The sequence below is a fragment of the Schistocerca nitens genome, chromosome 1 (assembly GCF_023898315.1).
Source record: "Schistocerca nitens isolate TAMUIC-IGC-003100 chromosome 1, iqSchNite1.1, whole genome shotgun sequence".
In the NCBI taxonomy this organism is placed as follows: Eukaryota; Metazoa; Arthropoda; class Insecta; order Orthoptera; family Acrididae; genus Schistocerca; species Schistocerca nitens.
The window spans coordinates 514,696,826-514,711,798 of record NC_064614.1 but is presented as its reverse complement, the minus strand read 5'-3'; the positions used below and the strand labels follow the sequence as shown (position 1 = coordinate 514,711,798).

The following is a 14,973-nucleotide window of genomic DNA, read 5'->3' as shown; positions in this document are numbered from 1 at the left end:
TAGCAGAGCTTAAAGTAACTTCTAAGGAGCTGCCGTGTAGTATTATGTCAACTTACCGCTGGGAAGCAAGCATAATGTGATATCGTAGGGGTCACAGCAGGATGTACGCAAAAGAACTGTAAGACGGGCTAGCAGCGCTCAGTGGAAAACTGCACCGCACAGCGGTATAATGCGGGGAAAATGCCGTGGGCGGTAGATGTGCAGTCGGCTGGGGAAGCGTGGGCGGAGCGGCATGGGGTAGGGGGCAGGGGTCGCTCAGAGCGGTGTACTGGAAATGCCGGGAGCTGGAGTGCCGCAGTGCCGTTCTAAGCCGAACCCTACACTCACATTTTTGGTAAATACTAAGCGGGGATCCTCGAAGCCCACACTTGCATGGTGACCATTCAAAAAAGTCTGTCACCTATTCTTTGGTTAGTATCTAAAAAGAATTCCGACGAAAATGCAGTGATTTATTTTTTCCTGGTTTGTCAACCATCTGAAACTTTCAGAGAAGAGACAGACTGGGGAATTTTAAGTAAAACCTACACATTTCTATTGTTGCCATATTGAAATTTCATTCCTTTGCCAACACTCAGCGGAGTTTACAAGATCCCACCTCATTAACATGTTGTGCAGACGCAGTTGCGAGAGAATTCAAAATGGTTCAAATGGCTCTGAGCACTATGGGACTTAACATCTGAGGTCATCAGTCCCCTAGAACTACTTAAACCTAACTAACCTAAGGACATCACACACATGCATGCCCGAAGCAAGGTTCGAACCTGCGACCGTAGCAGCCGCGTGGTCACGGACTGAAGCGCCTAGAACCGCTCGGTCACAGCGGCCGGCTGCGAGAGAATTCTGAAACAGTGGTTTATTAAGTGAAGAACTGAGGAAAAATAAGATCAGCATCTTATGAAAAAGCGCATCATGGGAAAAATAAACGTGTAATGACTTCACTTATGTCATTCCAAAGCTCATAGAATTTGTCGTTTCACCAGCTTCATTCTTTCATCAGACAAGTCTGTAGTTAGTGGAATAACATGGTAGATAATGAAGTTTTGCAAAATAACCATACAGAAAAATACTCCCCTCTTTGCGTGCCATCATTTGCCAAAATCTTATTTCGATATCTGAAACAGTCTATGAAATATAAGGAATGTTGTGGATGTTTCACTCTGGGTTTATCGCTGGCGCGGTGCGATCGCAAATGAGTACGCTACGTCAGATCAATTTTCTCAAGATTGGTGACAGATAGAGACCTCCAACCAAGTGTAAAGAAAAATTCAATATGTTGGCTAAATTTCACACATAGCAACATATTATGTAACATACACCAGGCGCAAAAGCATAGCAACCCCTATTTTTTATTGTAAACTTTTTCGAATTTCGTGCAGCGTCTTACTTCCTCGTAAATATCCCAATAACGAAGGACATTAACGAAATAATGGGCACATCATAATGAACCTGTCTTATAAAATTACAAGCAAAGCAAAAATTAATTTTTTTTTGGAAAAGTTTCTGTAAAATCGTTTGAGAATGATTGTAGGGCGTGAGTGTCGATTCTGTCATTGTCGATCGGCCGAAAGGTAGAAGACGCTTGTGGGCCTCCCATTCTCAACAAACGAATGAACTTATCCAGCCCTTCGGACGAAAACTGGTCACTGCGCATCGGCCACCGTATCCTGTGCGAGCTGTAGGCACGACAAGACTCTTGTAAAATGGAAATGCCGAGTGGTTACGGTCTCCCGTCGGATAGACCGTTCGCCTGGTGCAAGTCTTTCGAGTTGACGCCACTTCGGCAACTTGCGTGTCGATGGGGATGAAATGATCATGATTGTTATAAGCTGCGTGACTGAGTGCTGCGTTTTAGTGTAACAAGTGCTCACCAGAGTCATATAAATAGTAGCGGATTTTGAAGCAGACGCGTTCGGAGCCCAGCAACACCACCACAACGCCAGGGCCAGCCCAGTAGACGAGACCAATGGGCATTGCCAGGTAAAGCCACGGCTTCGAGACTGGGTCAAGCCAGACGCCATCAGCACTGAATCTCCTTGCGGTGCTTGGTGCGACAGCATGGCTCACCTGCCGTTTGCCCCTACCGTCAGCTGACTGCTGCCAGGGGTTACCGCATCATTTCCGGTACACGGCAGTGTTCCTTCACTTTTGCTGTAGACGTTGCCGGGCCTGAATCTCCTAAAGGCCGCTCCATATACATCAGTGATGCCACAGTGCCATGACCGGCCCGTTATACCGCCAACGTGTTTGAAGGAATTGCTCTAGGAATTTAAAGGGCAGTGTTCACATTCTCCAGTTTCGTTACAGTTACGATGCAAAGCGTACTCCGGTCGACGCCATATAGTGATCGCCGTATTTCTCGTGGTTTTTTATCTGCCGAAGTCATGTCCTTGGTATGGTCAGGTTGTTATGTTGTTGAGCAATAGTTTACCGTCATAAACATGAATGACATTAGTGCACAACTATCCTGTGTTGTACGTTCTCTCCAATCCCAAATACATTCTAGAATGAAACAGGAGCAGAAGTAAAAACAAAATAGGAGCAGAAATAAGAACAACTGGTTAGCACATACATGCATATATCCAATTTTACATTAATGAATACAACCAGCTAGGTAGAAGATTACTGTTTGAGAGTGTTGGCTATGGTTGTAACATTTTCTTTCATATGACCCAACATCAATAGCAATATAGTTACACTGAGCATCTACAACAGGCAACGAAGTTATGGAGAACGTCTTCGTATAATTAAAGAATTGTGATCTGATGTTCATAAGAGCCTGAATGGAAAAATGTTTCCCATACATAGCTCCTATAAAGTTAGGAAAAAAGTCATAGTTCGTAAAAGCTCTTAGCCGCCAGCCGGTGTGGCCGAGTGGTACTAGGCACTTCAGCCTGGAACCGCGCTACCGTTACGGTCGCAGGTTCGAATCCTGCCTCGGGCATGGATGTGTGTGATGTCCTTAGGATAGTTAGGTTTAAGTAGTTCTAAGTTTTAGGGGACTGATGACCTCAGACGTTAAGTCCCATAGTGCTCAGAGCCATTTGAACCATTTGATTTGAACTCTTAGACAAATTCTTCCATATTTCTTCTGTCACTGTAGGAATAAATCCATCCATGATATTGTCCGTAACTTCTTGCAGGTTTCTCATACGATCTTCTGAACTGCGCCATGTCCCATGTGATAACTAAATAAAATCGCGTTTAGAGTGTCTCTAGTGCCAGAATATGTGAAAAAAGTAGACCTGTCAAACGAAAATTTGACGATATCGCGCAAAACATAAGAAAACAATACCATACAACAGAAGCCAATGACGATGAATGTTGATTTCGTATATTTAATTATCGATAAACTGTAAAACTGGGAGTTAATTATATTATGTATTAGTTAACCTCAAGGGAACGGCGAGCGTCCGCTTGGTATGATGGCTTTTCTCCAGCGTGTGTTTCGCTTTTACAGATGGAGTTGCAACTTGTCCAATAAGAAATAGAATGAATTTTCAGACATTCTTCCGTTTCTTCAGTTGTTTCTCCTCTTCTTTATCGAAAATCGCAGCAGTCAATATGAGATTGTCTTCCGAGAACATCGTCATCCCCGCCGCTCAAGTACGCTGCCGCTAGCCGGAATAAAAACTGATGACTGTGAATAAGCACCACTGTGCTATCGTGGCCGGTGCAATCACGGGCCGCTCACGCCACTGTCGCGTCACTGAAGTATGTGAAACGGCGTTAAGTGTGGGCGTCCGCCACTGCAGAATGCCGTTGCAGCAGAACACGGAGCGCCGCTGACGTCAAGGCAGTCGCTCTGCCGACGCCAGCATCACTGGGTGCTGACGCTGCTGCGTCGGTCCAGGGCGGAAGCCGACGCCTGCGAGTCTTCAGCAAGCTGTGTCGCTGGACTGGGGCGTGTCTGTCTCACATAGCTAAAGACGTAATGAGTGTCTGAAGCTAACAAAGTGTTGTATCTAAATACATATAACTGCAACCAGTCATTTTTTTGAATTGTTATTTATTATTTCGTGAATCGGTTTTCGAACCTTTTCTGGAAGTTACATCACTATTTCCAGCATAATGCTGGGTACTGGCTCTGTGACAAATATGGAACATCTTTTAATGTATCGCCATGAGTATTGTTTATCTGTCGATATGGTTGTAAAATTTTAGTTTTGTACTTACGGCGACAGTATGGGCGGCTTTTTTCTGTTAGGGTTCATGTGTCAGCTTCCGTTTTGATGGGCAATTGGTACATTACTTCACACACTGTTACACAATCTGTATAAATTTACACTGTGATAGTGAAACTTTGCCAGCATCCAGCATGTGTTTCTTGTTACAAAGCTCTCGAAAAAAGATATGACATAGGCCTACTTTGCTCAGAGATTTTATTTGTTTTTGTTTGCAAAGTAGGCCTATGTCATATCTTTTGTCTAGATCTTTGTAACAAGTAACAGTTGTATAGGACATGTTGGATGCTGGCAAAGTTTCACTATCACACTCATGGTGATACATTAATGCGTGTTCCATCTTTGTCAAAGCATTATGCTAGAAATAGCGATGTAAATTCCAGAAAAGCACGTGAAGTTGTGCCTAAAAAGGTTCGAAAACCAGTTCATGTGATAATAAATAACTATTTAAAAAAGTGACTGGCTCCAGTTTTATATACTTACATTCAATTAATGGTCACAGGTTCTAAAATATCCGTAATGGATAGGCATAGTAAACTGTTGTTTCTCGGTCATCAGTGTATCTACTTAGTCTCACCGGCCTGCAACCATACCACGCAGCCTATCGAGTACGCCGGTACTCATCAAAATGAACGAGAAAAAACATGCAGCAGTCTTCAGGACATGACCTACAGTTGTGTTGGTTGAGTTATACGTTATCTTTTGACTGTTTGAAACCATTATTGTCTCTCCCCTCTGAATGAATGCTATTAATCAGGTAACTTCATATTCATGTCGTTACTAGCAAAAGATTTCATACGCTGTTTTTCTAGGTTTTCCTGGCAAATGTGCTGATTGGGAGTCTCTTGGGCATGAAGATGGGTTGACTGGTCGTTTTAGAACGATTTTTCGATGGCTTAAGGTGCCATCACCATCAGGTTACGCCCGCTGACTGACTCCTAGACCTGTGGATGCCATATATATACCGGTTGTCTCCCCCCTCTACTTGCCCCGTGTATGGGCCACACAATGTGCTGCCCGTGGTGGTGGGGGTAGCTCGCGCTCGGGAGTCGAGTAGCGGTCCCACGACAGCGGCCGGCACATCGTTGGTCCATAAACGGGGTCAGTGGAGGGAGAAGACAATCGGTACACACACACACACACACACACACACACACACACATATATATATATATATATATATATATATATATATATATATATATATATATATATATATATATATATATATATACTCCTGGAAATTGAAATAAGAACACCGTGAATTCATTGTCCCAGGAAGGGGAAACTTTATTGACACATTCCTGGGGTCAGATACATCACATGATCACACTGACAGAACCACAGGCACATAGACACAGGCAACAGAGCATGCACAATGTCGGCACTAGTACAGTGTATATCCACCTTTCGCAGCAATGCAGGCTGCTATTCTCCCATGGAGACGATCGTACAGATGCTGGATGTAGTCCTGTGGAACGGCTTGCCATGCCATTTCCACCTGGCGCCTCAGTTGGACCAGCGTTCGTGCTGGACGTGCAGACCGCGTGAGACGACGCTTCATCCAGTCCCAAACATGTTCAGTGGGGGACAGATCCGAAGATCTTGCTGGCCAGGGTAGTTGACTTACACCTTCTAGAGCACGTTGGGTGGCACGGGATACGTGCGGACGTGCATTGTCCTGTTGGAACAGCAAGTTCCCTTGCCGGTCTAGGAATGGTAGAACGATGGGTTCGATGACGGTTTGGATGTACCGTGCACTATTCAGTGTCCCCTCGACGATCACCAGTGGTGTACGGCCAGTGTAGGAGATCGCTCCCCACACCATGATGCCGAGTGTTGGCCCTGTGTGCCTCGGTCGTATGCAGTCCTGATTGTGGCGCTCACCTGCACGGCGCCAAACACGCATACGACCATCATTGGCACCAAGGCAGAAGCGACTCTCATCGCTGAAGACGACACGTCTCCATTCGTCCCTCCATTCACGCCTGTCGCGACACCACTGGAGGCGGGCTGCACGATGTTGGGGCGTGAGCGGAAGACGGCCTAACGGTGTGCGGGACCGTAGCCCAGCTTCATGGAGACGGTTGCGAATGGTCCTCGCCGATACCCCAGGAGCAACAGTGTCCCTAATTTGCTGGGAAGTGGCGGTGCGGTCCCCTACGGCACTGCGTAGGATCCTACGGTCTTGGCGTGCATCCGTGCGTCGCTGCGGTCTGGTCCCAGGTCGACGGGCACGTGCACCTTCCGCCGACCACTGGCGACAACATCGATGTACTGTGGAGACCTCACGCCCCACGTGTTGAGCAATTCGGCGGTACGTCCACCCGGCCTCCCGCATGCCCACTATACGCCCTCGCTCAAAGTCCGTCAACTGCACATACGGTTCACGTCCACGCTGTCGCGGCATGCTACCAGTGTTAAAGACTGCGATGGCGCTCCGTATGCCACGGCAAACTGGCTGACACTGACGGCGGCGGTGCACAAATGCTGCGCAGCTAGCGCCATTCGACGGCCAACACCGCGGTTCCTGGTGTGTCCGCTGTGCCGTGCGTGTGATCACTGCTTGTACAGCCCTCTCGCAGTGTCCGGAGCAAGTATGGTGGGTCTGACACACCGGTGTCAATGTGTTCTTTTTTCCATTTCCAGGAGTATATATATATATATATATATATATATATATATATATATATATATATATATATATATATATATACCCATTTAATGTATTCGCAATTTCGAATATGGATAAACATCATCTGCAGAATGGAATGACGACCACGTAAATTTGTACTGGACTGGGACTCGAACCTGGACTTCCAGCTTATCGCGAGTGGTCACCTTACCATTAGGCTATCCGGGCACAGCTGACGGCCAGACCCAAACTTCCATATGCCTTCGAAGTAAAATGTAAATGTAGAACATTGCATCATAATTTGGAATAGTAATGGCACTGCAATATGGTATTCAAGCTTTTCATACACTGTTGAAGTATGCATAGCGTGTAGGTATCAAAGTAATCCATCTTAAAAGTGGACAGATATCAATCGTTTCAGATAAAATTATTTTTGTTTACTGTCAAAACTAGTCCTTGGGTACGAAACGTTTCCAAAGTAACGGAATTAGTTGTATGAAAAAATGGCAATTATGGAATTTTATCCCGTCCGGAATGATTTTCTGTGGAGTGCCACGCACGACACAGAAGTGAAGTGGTGCAGCAAGTGAACGTGACTGTGTGTGTGTTGCAGGCGGCGGAGAGCGGCAACGTCGAGGACTTTGGCCGGCTGTACCTGGCGGAGCCGGCGCGCCTCGCCGTGCGCGACTCGCGCGGGCGCGCCGCAGCGCACCAGGCGGCCGCGCGCAACAAGCTCAACATCCTGCAGTTCATCGCCACGCACGGCGGTGGTAAGGCCACGAGTCTCGCTTCTCTTTCCCTCTCTCTGCATACTCACGGCGCACGTTTCAACATTCTTCTCGATTCTTTACACATGCCAAATTTAACTTTATCCCAAAGACAGGGCGTTTCTGTCGCTCACAACTCTGTACTGTCGCCATATTTACCGAGGCCAGCGGCAATGACATACGTCTGCACGACTTCGCCTTCTTAGCAGCGGTCTAATGACGTCGCGAACATACTTTTACGTTGATATGTGTAAACAGTTCGGCTTCCTGAGCTTGTTTCAGACTGTAACTGCTTTCTGAGTCGTTACAGCCTGTCATCAAGCATCCAGCATTAGGAAGACAAAACGTTGGACAGAGAACTACAGCAGTGGAAATCAGTATAACATCATGGACTTTTGCAGGAAAATTAACACTGACGGTAGTTGTGCACATTGTATATGCAATAGTATGAAATCCAGTATATCGAAAAATGCACTCAAATGGTGCCGCATTTGATGTCAGTTGTACAATATATAACAAGACATCAACGATTCAGGTGATATAGGGTGGAACTGGGTACAAAGGCAGTCGGCTCTTTGCGGTGTTACTGTGTACTGCCTTTACTGCAGACAGCAGACAACATTAGTGAGAATGCGTATCACGTACATAAACCACGACTGTCACTGTGCCATAAGGAAGATAGTTATCGTATGCTGAAAAACCAAAAATCGGTGCGTAGAACGAAATGTGATTCTCTAATCGTCAAATTGCCAAGAAGTTGATCTGTTCGAGTACAGTGATCGACAATTTAACTAGATTGGGCGCACGATATGGACAGAACGGAAAATATGGGCAAAGTAGAAAATTATTTGCGGTTAAGAAAAGTTTACTTTTGCACACGTCAAGGGCCACAAAATGTTAATTCTTCTCAGTTTGTTGCTGGTTTACAGTTGCCAGCAACTGCCAGACGTGTGCGACAAATTTTGTCACATGACAAACATCTTGCATTCAATAAATGGCTGCAGAAACCCGCTCTAACAACCAAACTTTGCTGGAAGACATATGTCATGGACTTATTTTAGATGGACAGGATGGATTTCAATATTATAGCCATGCTCTGAAACAAAGGAGCTGCTCAGAATGAGCAGAAATTTTGATGGTGGAAATATTATGATATGGGTAGCCTTCTGCGCTAAAGATAAGTCAAGCATTGCTTGGCTGAATCGCACAATGAACTCTAACAAATACACTGAGAACTAGGAACAGAATAGATCAGAATTTATGAGGACCTTGGGGAGAAAATATAATGTTTCAACTAGATGAGTATGTGTATTTCTGCTAGAACTAAAAGTGGCTTGAAGATAAAGATCTCGATGTCTTGCCCTGGCCTGCACGTAACCCCGATTTGACCCTCATAGAAAACATCTGAAAAATACTTTTAAGGCGTGTTTTCGCAATGGCTGGAAATTTGAGGCCGTATGTGAGCTGAAAAGAATGATACAAGAAGAGTGGGCGCCAGTTTCCCTGCATGAACTACGAAACCTCACAAAATCAATTCCGAAGAAAATTTTTGGAGTAATTACGAAGAACGGAGGTTGGAAAAAGTACTAACAACGGAATAACACGACAGAACAGTGAGTGAGTGTCTTTATACGAAGTTCCATCGAAGAAATGCAAACTCGTCTTATAAAAGAAACTATGAAATTCAGTAATGATTGTTTATGTCTTATATGTATCTACGACATTTATAATAAATTCGATACATGTATTGTTCAGACACTGTACTATTACTTTCGTGGAGCTCTGCCTCTATACTGATTTCCACTACTTGGCCCACTGCATAAGGTTCATAAATCAAAAATCTCCGATTACACAAATATCACCCGTGAAAGCCAGCATTTTATGATTAAACGTGGCATTCGAACACAATAGTGCACCTGGTCCTCTCCCGCTCACATACTGCTACACAGACTAAACTGACATGTGTAAACTTTATCGTTATCTCATTTGCATGGTAGGGACACAACAGCAAACGAATCACATTGGATATTCACATAAGATGTTTTGTTTAAAGCGTTGATGCTACAGGAGGACAATTTCCTGTTAGTTGTACATTCAGACTGGTGTGAATCCTGACAAAGACTATTCGTACGCAAAGAAGCAATTAATACTGTGAAGCAGTATAGTCTATAATCTCGTGGCCCAGCACGGAGCAATTACATAAAAAAATAGTTTGTTGCCTTTGCTTATTCTAGTCTGACACGTGATTCATTTAAATCGTAGGTGGTGTTTTCAAAATCTGTGTCAAATTCCGTTCTAGACATCAGTTTCCAATATTTTCTTAGCATACGTATGATAGCTTCCCATCATACTTTTACACGGTATATTTATAATTGAAGTTTACTGTCTGAGAACAACAGAAATGACAAAGGAGCTGTCAAGACATCTGCCAGCTGTCCCAAATCGACAGGGACCGTATTCTGCCGCAGAATATACAGGAAGTTTCACTTTCATAGGACCATATGGACGAAAGAGGCGAGTACAGAACAATGAAATAGGCAAAAAAATCCCAATAAACATATGTCTGGAAACCAATGGTTTCACCGATACGACATAAGCACAAGGGCAGTCACGCCAATGTTACAACACTGCTCATCTGTAAGGCAACGTTTAAATCGAAAACCCGTAAGGGAGGCGTAAATTTCAAAGCGATAAACTGCCCTCGTTTGATTTTATCTTCCTTCCAGCTGCTTAAGTAGTGTGAGAAAGACTTCTACAAAAAGTGTAGTGGTAGCAGCTCACCAACACTATGGCTTCCCAGGTCCCCAACTCGAACCTGTTGGAGTTTTTTGTGTGGTAAAATTTAAAAGCTTGGTGTATTCCAGTCCTGTTGATACTGTCGATGAACTCCAGGAATAATCTGTTTAGTAGTCAATACATTCGGAAAAATATGGGATTCTTGAACATATACAACCATGTACAGGCATCGAATGAGTACAGAATAGGGACTGATAATAAGCCGAAGAAAGACGAAAGTAATGAGAAGCAGCAGAAATGAGAATAGCGAGAAATTTTAAAAAAAGTTATATTCACGAAGTAGATGAAGTTAAGGAATTCTTATGCCTTGGAAGCAAAATAACAAACGATGGACCAAGCAAGGAAGAGATAAAAAGCGGACTAACGCAGACAAAAAAAGCGTTCCTGGACACGAGAAGTGTTCTAGTATCAAACATAGGTCTTAATTTGAGAATCCAATCTCTGAGAATGTACATTCGGAGTACAGCATTTTGTGGTAATGAATCATGGACTATAGGAAAACTGGAATGGAAGAGAATCGAAGATGTCGAAGATTGTCGAAAATATGGTGGACCCACAAGGTAAGGTATGAGGAGGTTCTCCACAGAATCAGTGAAGAATGGAATATACAGAAAACACTGACAAGAAGAAGGGACCAGACGACAGAACATATTTTAAGACATCGGGGAATAACTTCCATGGTACTAGAGGGAGCTGCAGAGGGTAAAAACTGTTGAGGAAGACAGAGAATTAGACTGTCCTGCATGACAAGCACGTTGTGTGGAAACTATTGGCCTTCCAAATGAACCTGCTCTGCAGTGCAGCTAATACATCAGAGGTAAGAAACGGTTTGCCAAGCCTCAACATATAGGCTGCCCTGCATGACAGATGTGATTTGGGAGCAGCATCGGCCTGCTTCATTGAAATGTGTTGCAAGGTTACAAGTGCCAAGGAGGGTTAAGAGGGACAGAGGGGGGGGGGGATTGACAGAGTGAGGGGGAGGAATAAATGGATGGAGAGAGAGAAGGAAGGGCAGACGCATGAGGCAGGAGAAAGGTGTAAAGGGACAGTGGGTAGGTGGAAAAGGAAGAGAGGAAACAATGATGGAAACGGAGAAGGGGAGGACGATATGGTCAGATGGAGGGGAGGAATACATGGCCAGCCGCGCGGTATTAGCCGAGTGGTCTAGGGCGCTGCAGTCATGGACTGTGCGGCTGGTCCCGGCGAGGGTTCGAGTCCTCCCTCGGGCAAGGGTGTGTGTGTTTGTCCTTAGGATAATTTAGGTGAAGTAGTGTGTAAGCTTAGGGACTGATGACCTTAGCAGTTAAGTCCCATAAGATTTCACACACATTTGAACATTTTTTGAACACATGGCCAGAGATAGAGTGGAAGATTACAAGGTGTTCGTGTACTCAGTCATAATACGTTGTATTGGGGAATCCATTGGTTTCTGGACCTATGTTTATTAGGATCAGTTGCTTGTTTCATTGTGCTCTATTCACCCTTCCCATTGTTCATATAATAGCTGAACACCTTAGATAACTGAACTGTTTTGAATACATATACGGAAAGGAAATACCATTTACCTTCACTTTTAGTAAGTTAATATTCCATCGCTTTACGTATACTCTAGCTGCATGTTCTGTACCAGTATAGGTTCCAGTTTTTGCATAGATGCACCTAATCATTTGCTTTTTTGCTTTGCAATTAATGTGAATCATTAAAGAATTGAACCTCCAAAGGTTCAGATATTGAATTTGTCTAACCATCCTTCGACGTTCATGCGCTCCCATTGATGTAAACAAAAACTAAATAACTTGTTTTGGTGGCTATATATTATTATTCTAAGCCATCTGTAGTTATATGAATGAAAATAGAAGTGGAACTAAGTAATTACAATGTCTACATACCTACCTTTACATTTTGCAAACATTTTCTATGTGTAAATCAGTTGACTTAATTCAGCGGTAAAGAAAAATTTTTCGTTGTTCATCATAACTTTCTTACGAACGTTTCTCTTTCTTTTATCAGAGCTGTATCATCAGCTAAGAATAAAATAGCTCAAAACGAATCGACAGAGTTTCCAATGAACTCCGAGATAAATAAAATAACGTATATAATGGAAGACATAAATATTTCTGTCGGGTTAAACGAAATAATTTTTGTTGTCCATTATTCAGTTCACATGTTTCGTTAGAATCTAGATAAAGAAGTGTAACTAACAAACTTATTTTCAGATCTTAATATCAGGGACCACGTAGGCAACACACCGCTTCATGTGGCGATTGAACATAACGCACTGGACGCTGTTGATTACCTTCTTCAATGGTAAGTTACAAGCAAAACTCTTTTCTATAGGTGAATGTGTCTGCTTCAGGATGGGTTTATCTAGTTTTCAGGTATATTACGTCCCACAATCATAGATTGTGTGCAATAATTTTTTGTAACATTGTTATCTTGTTACAGTTATATTATTAATCAATCAAATAAAAGGAAGCAAAATTCCTCGCAAACTACTACGTGACAATTGTTTTCAGTTCGAAATATATCGATTTTTTAAATTTTTGTTGTATTGTCACCTAAAAATTAGACTTCTCCAGAAGAGAATTATAACGATGACAAATACCAGCTGGGCCCTTCTGGGCAGCGACTGTAGTTAGGTCCTTGAGGCACGGTGTTGATTCTTTCGGCCTAGCTGTCGATACGCTCGCTGAATGGAATCGTGCGTTCGCTTATATCCACATCTCGCGGACGGTGTTCACTTGGGAACTATTTACGTGACGTATAGCTGAAGCATAACATAGTCCGTATTGTGTGCGCCCTCTCTGGCGTCTCACCATAAATTCGTTGCGCCTTTCTGGAGGCTGGCCTTGCTGTGTGACGCGCACTCCGTGTATGGCTGTGTAACGTATCTTCTGACGGGCAAAGCACTTGAGTCGTAAGTCGATGAAATAACGCATGAAAATTATTTTTGCTACTTTTATACGCGAGTCTTTAATACTAGCGCAGCATGTACAGTATTTTGTCTAAGGTGTGTACTGAGACTTGTCCAGTTAACAACATTAGGACAGTGACATCTTCTTCCTCGACTGAGTATCGGTCCACTGTCAGAGCACTGAACGAAGGAGCCGTGGCCGATACGCAGTACTGTCTGCTACTTCTCCTTGATGAGAGGGCTGCTGTAGGTTGTTTAGTCTCAAAACCACAACTAAAGAGCTACTGGATAGACAAGTAGCAGTTATAGCCGGAAAGTCAAAATTAATGGCTGTAAAAAAGGTGTGAAAGTGGCCTGTGTTTAGAACCTAGGCTGAACCTATGATATAGGTACTATCAGGAGAAATTTTGTGATATATGAACTCAAAAATAGCTTTTAAGAGAAACTGAAGAGTGGAAATGGAAAACGTTCCACCATGTTTTCAAAAACGCGTTTTCAGCGTTGTTGTATTCTCTATACTCTCTTGCACATCCCTAGACTTTTTCCAGGGGTCAAATCATGGAGAAGATGTTTCAGACATTCGTTACTACATAGCACATGGTCTTTGTGGGAATCAATGATACCCTCTGAAGTCCCAAGGTAGCGTACATGCATCAAGATCTCCATTTAGCCTGGGATAGTTTGAAGGAAGAACACACAAGTTGTTGGTGAGTGGGTTCAACTTGAGCTGCGACTCTGATTTAGCAGTTGTAGAGAAACGAAGAAACGTACGCAAGGCCTTTGTTCCGCCAGATTTACACAACTTTGTTGACTCAGCTAAAACCATGAAACCATACCATATAATTCCAGTACAAGCAACTAACTTCTTTGATTTTTAAGATGCTGCTGAAACATTGCTGTCAATGTTCGTGTGCGTGTGTGTGTGTGTGTGTGTGTGTGTGTTGATGTGTGATCAAAGGAAAGGCCACCCATGTTTATCAGTTGCAAAACAGAAAGACTTGTTGATGATGTTGCCATTTCTTCCTCGACAGCACAGGGGCTTTACTGTTATCTTTCGAACATCTGATCCCAAGAATGGAGTTGAGCAAGAAGCATAAATCAGTTCTAATAAATTTCTCTCTGAATTTAATTTTGTTATCCTCTTGCAAAAAAATTAAAAGAAATGAGAGCTGCTTCTTCTTGACTACAGTGCTACTAGTTAAAATATTACCGTTGCGTTCCTGTACTTGCGTTTTCATAAATAAACAGTAGTGCCTCTGTATTAATTGCTCATGGAACAACATTTTCTTATTGGCACTAAGAGATGGTCAGTTTCCTGGTGTGGCACTTACAATGTTCTCAATAAATTATTTATTTTCTATTTTGTCTCATTATTTTTTGCAGTGACTAGGGGGTAGCATAATTCCCTGGTATCAGAATACCGTCCCAATTGTTTGGATAGAAATACGTTATGCAGAAAAAACAGATATATGGTTTTTTATTCTTGTGAGAAATGTGCTTCTCTGGTGCCTAGAAAGTTTTGCATTACCACTCTTCTTCTGTAAAATTGAAGGCTAATAACACAGCATGTAAGTTTTGTTATTATAAAAATGTACTGATAATTTCTGATTTCATGAACTGATTAGGTTACAAAATGGAAAACGTGGATATCGTTAAGGTATTCAACATGACTTGTTAACA

The 14,973-nt window shown here is 43.2% G+C and overlaps 1 protein-coding gene across 1 annotated transcript in view; it reads left to right on the top strand.

The window, feature by feature from the left end:
• LOC126258163 (transient receptor potential cation channel subfamily A member 1) overlaps positions 1–14,973 on the top strand; it is a 441,338-nt gene that overhangs the window by 214,989 nt on the left and 211,376 nt on the right. Inside the window, exons 2-3 of the mRNA XM_049955623.1 lie at positions 7,430–7,586; positions 12,596–12,686. Coding sequence (XP_049811580.1) covers positions 7,430–7,586; positions 12,596–12,686 — 248 coding nt within the window. The remainder of the gene's footprint in view (positions 1–7,429; positions 7,587–12,595; positions 12,687–14,973) is intronic.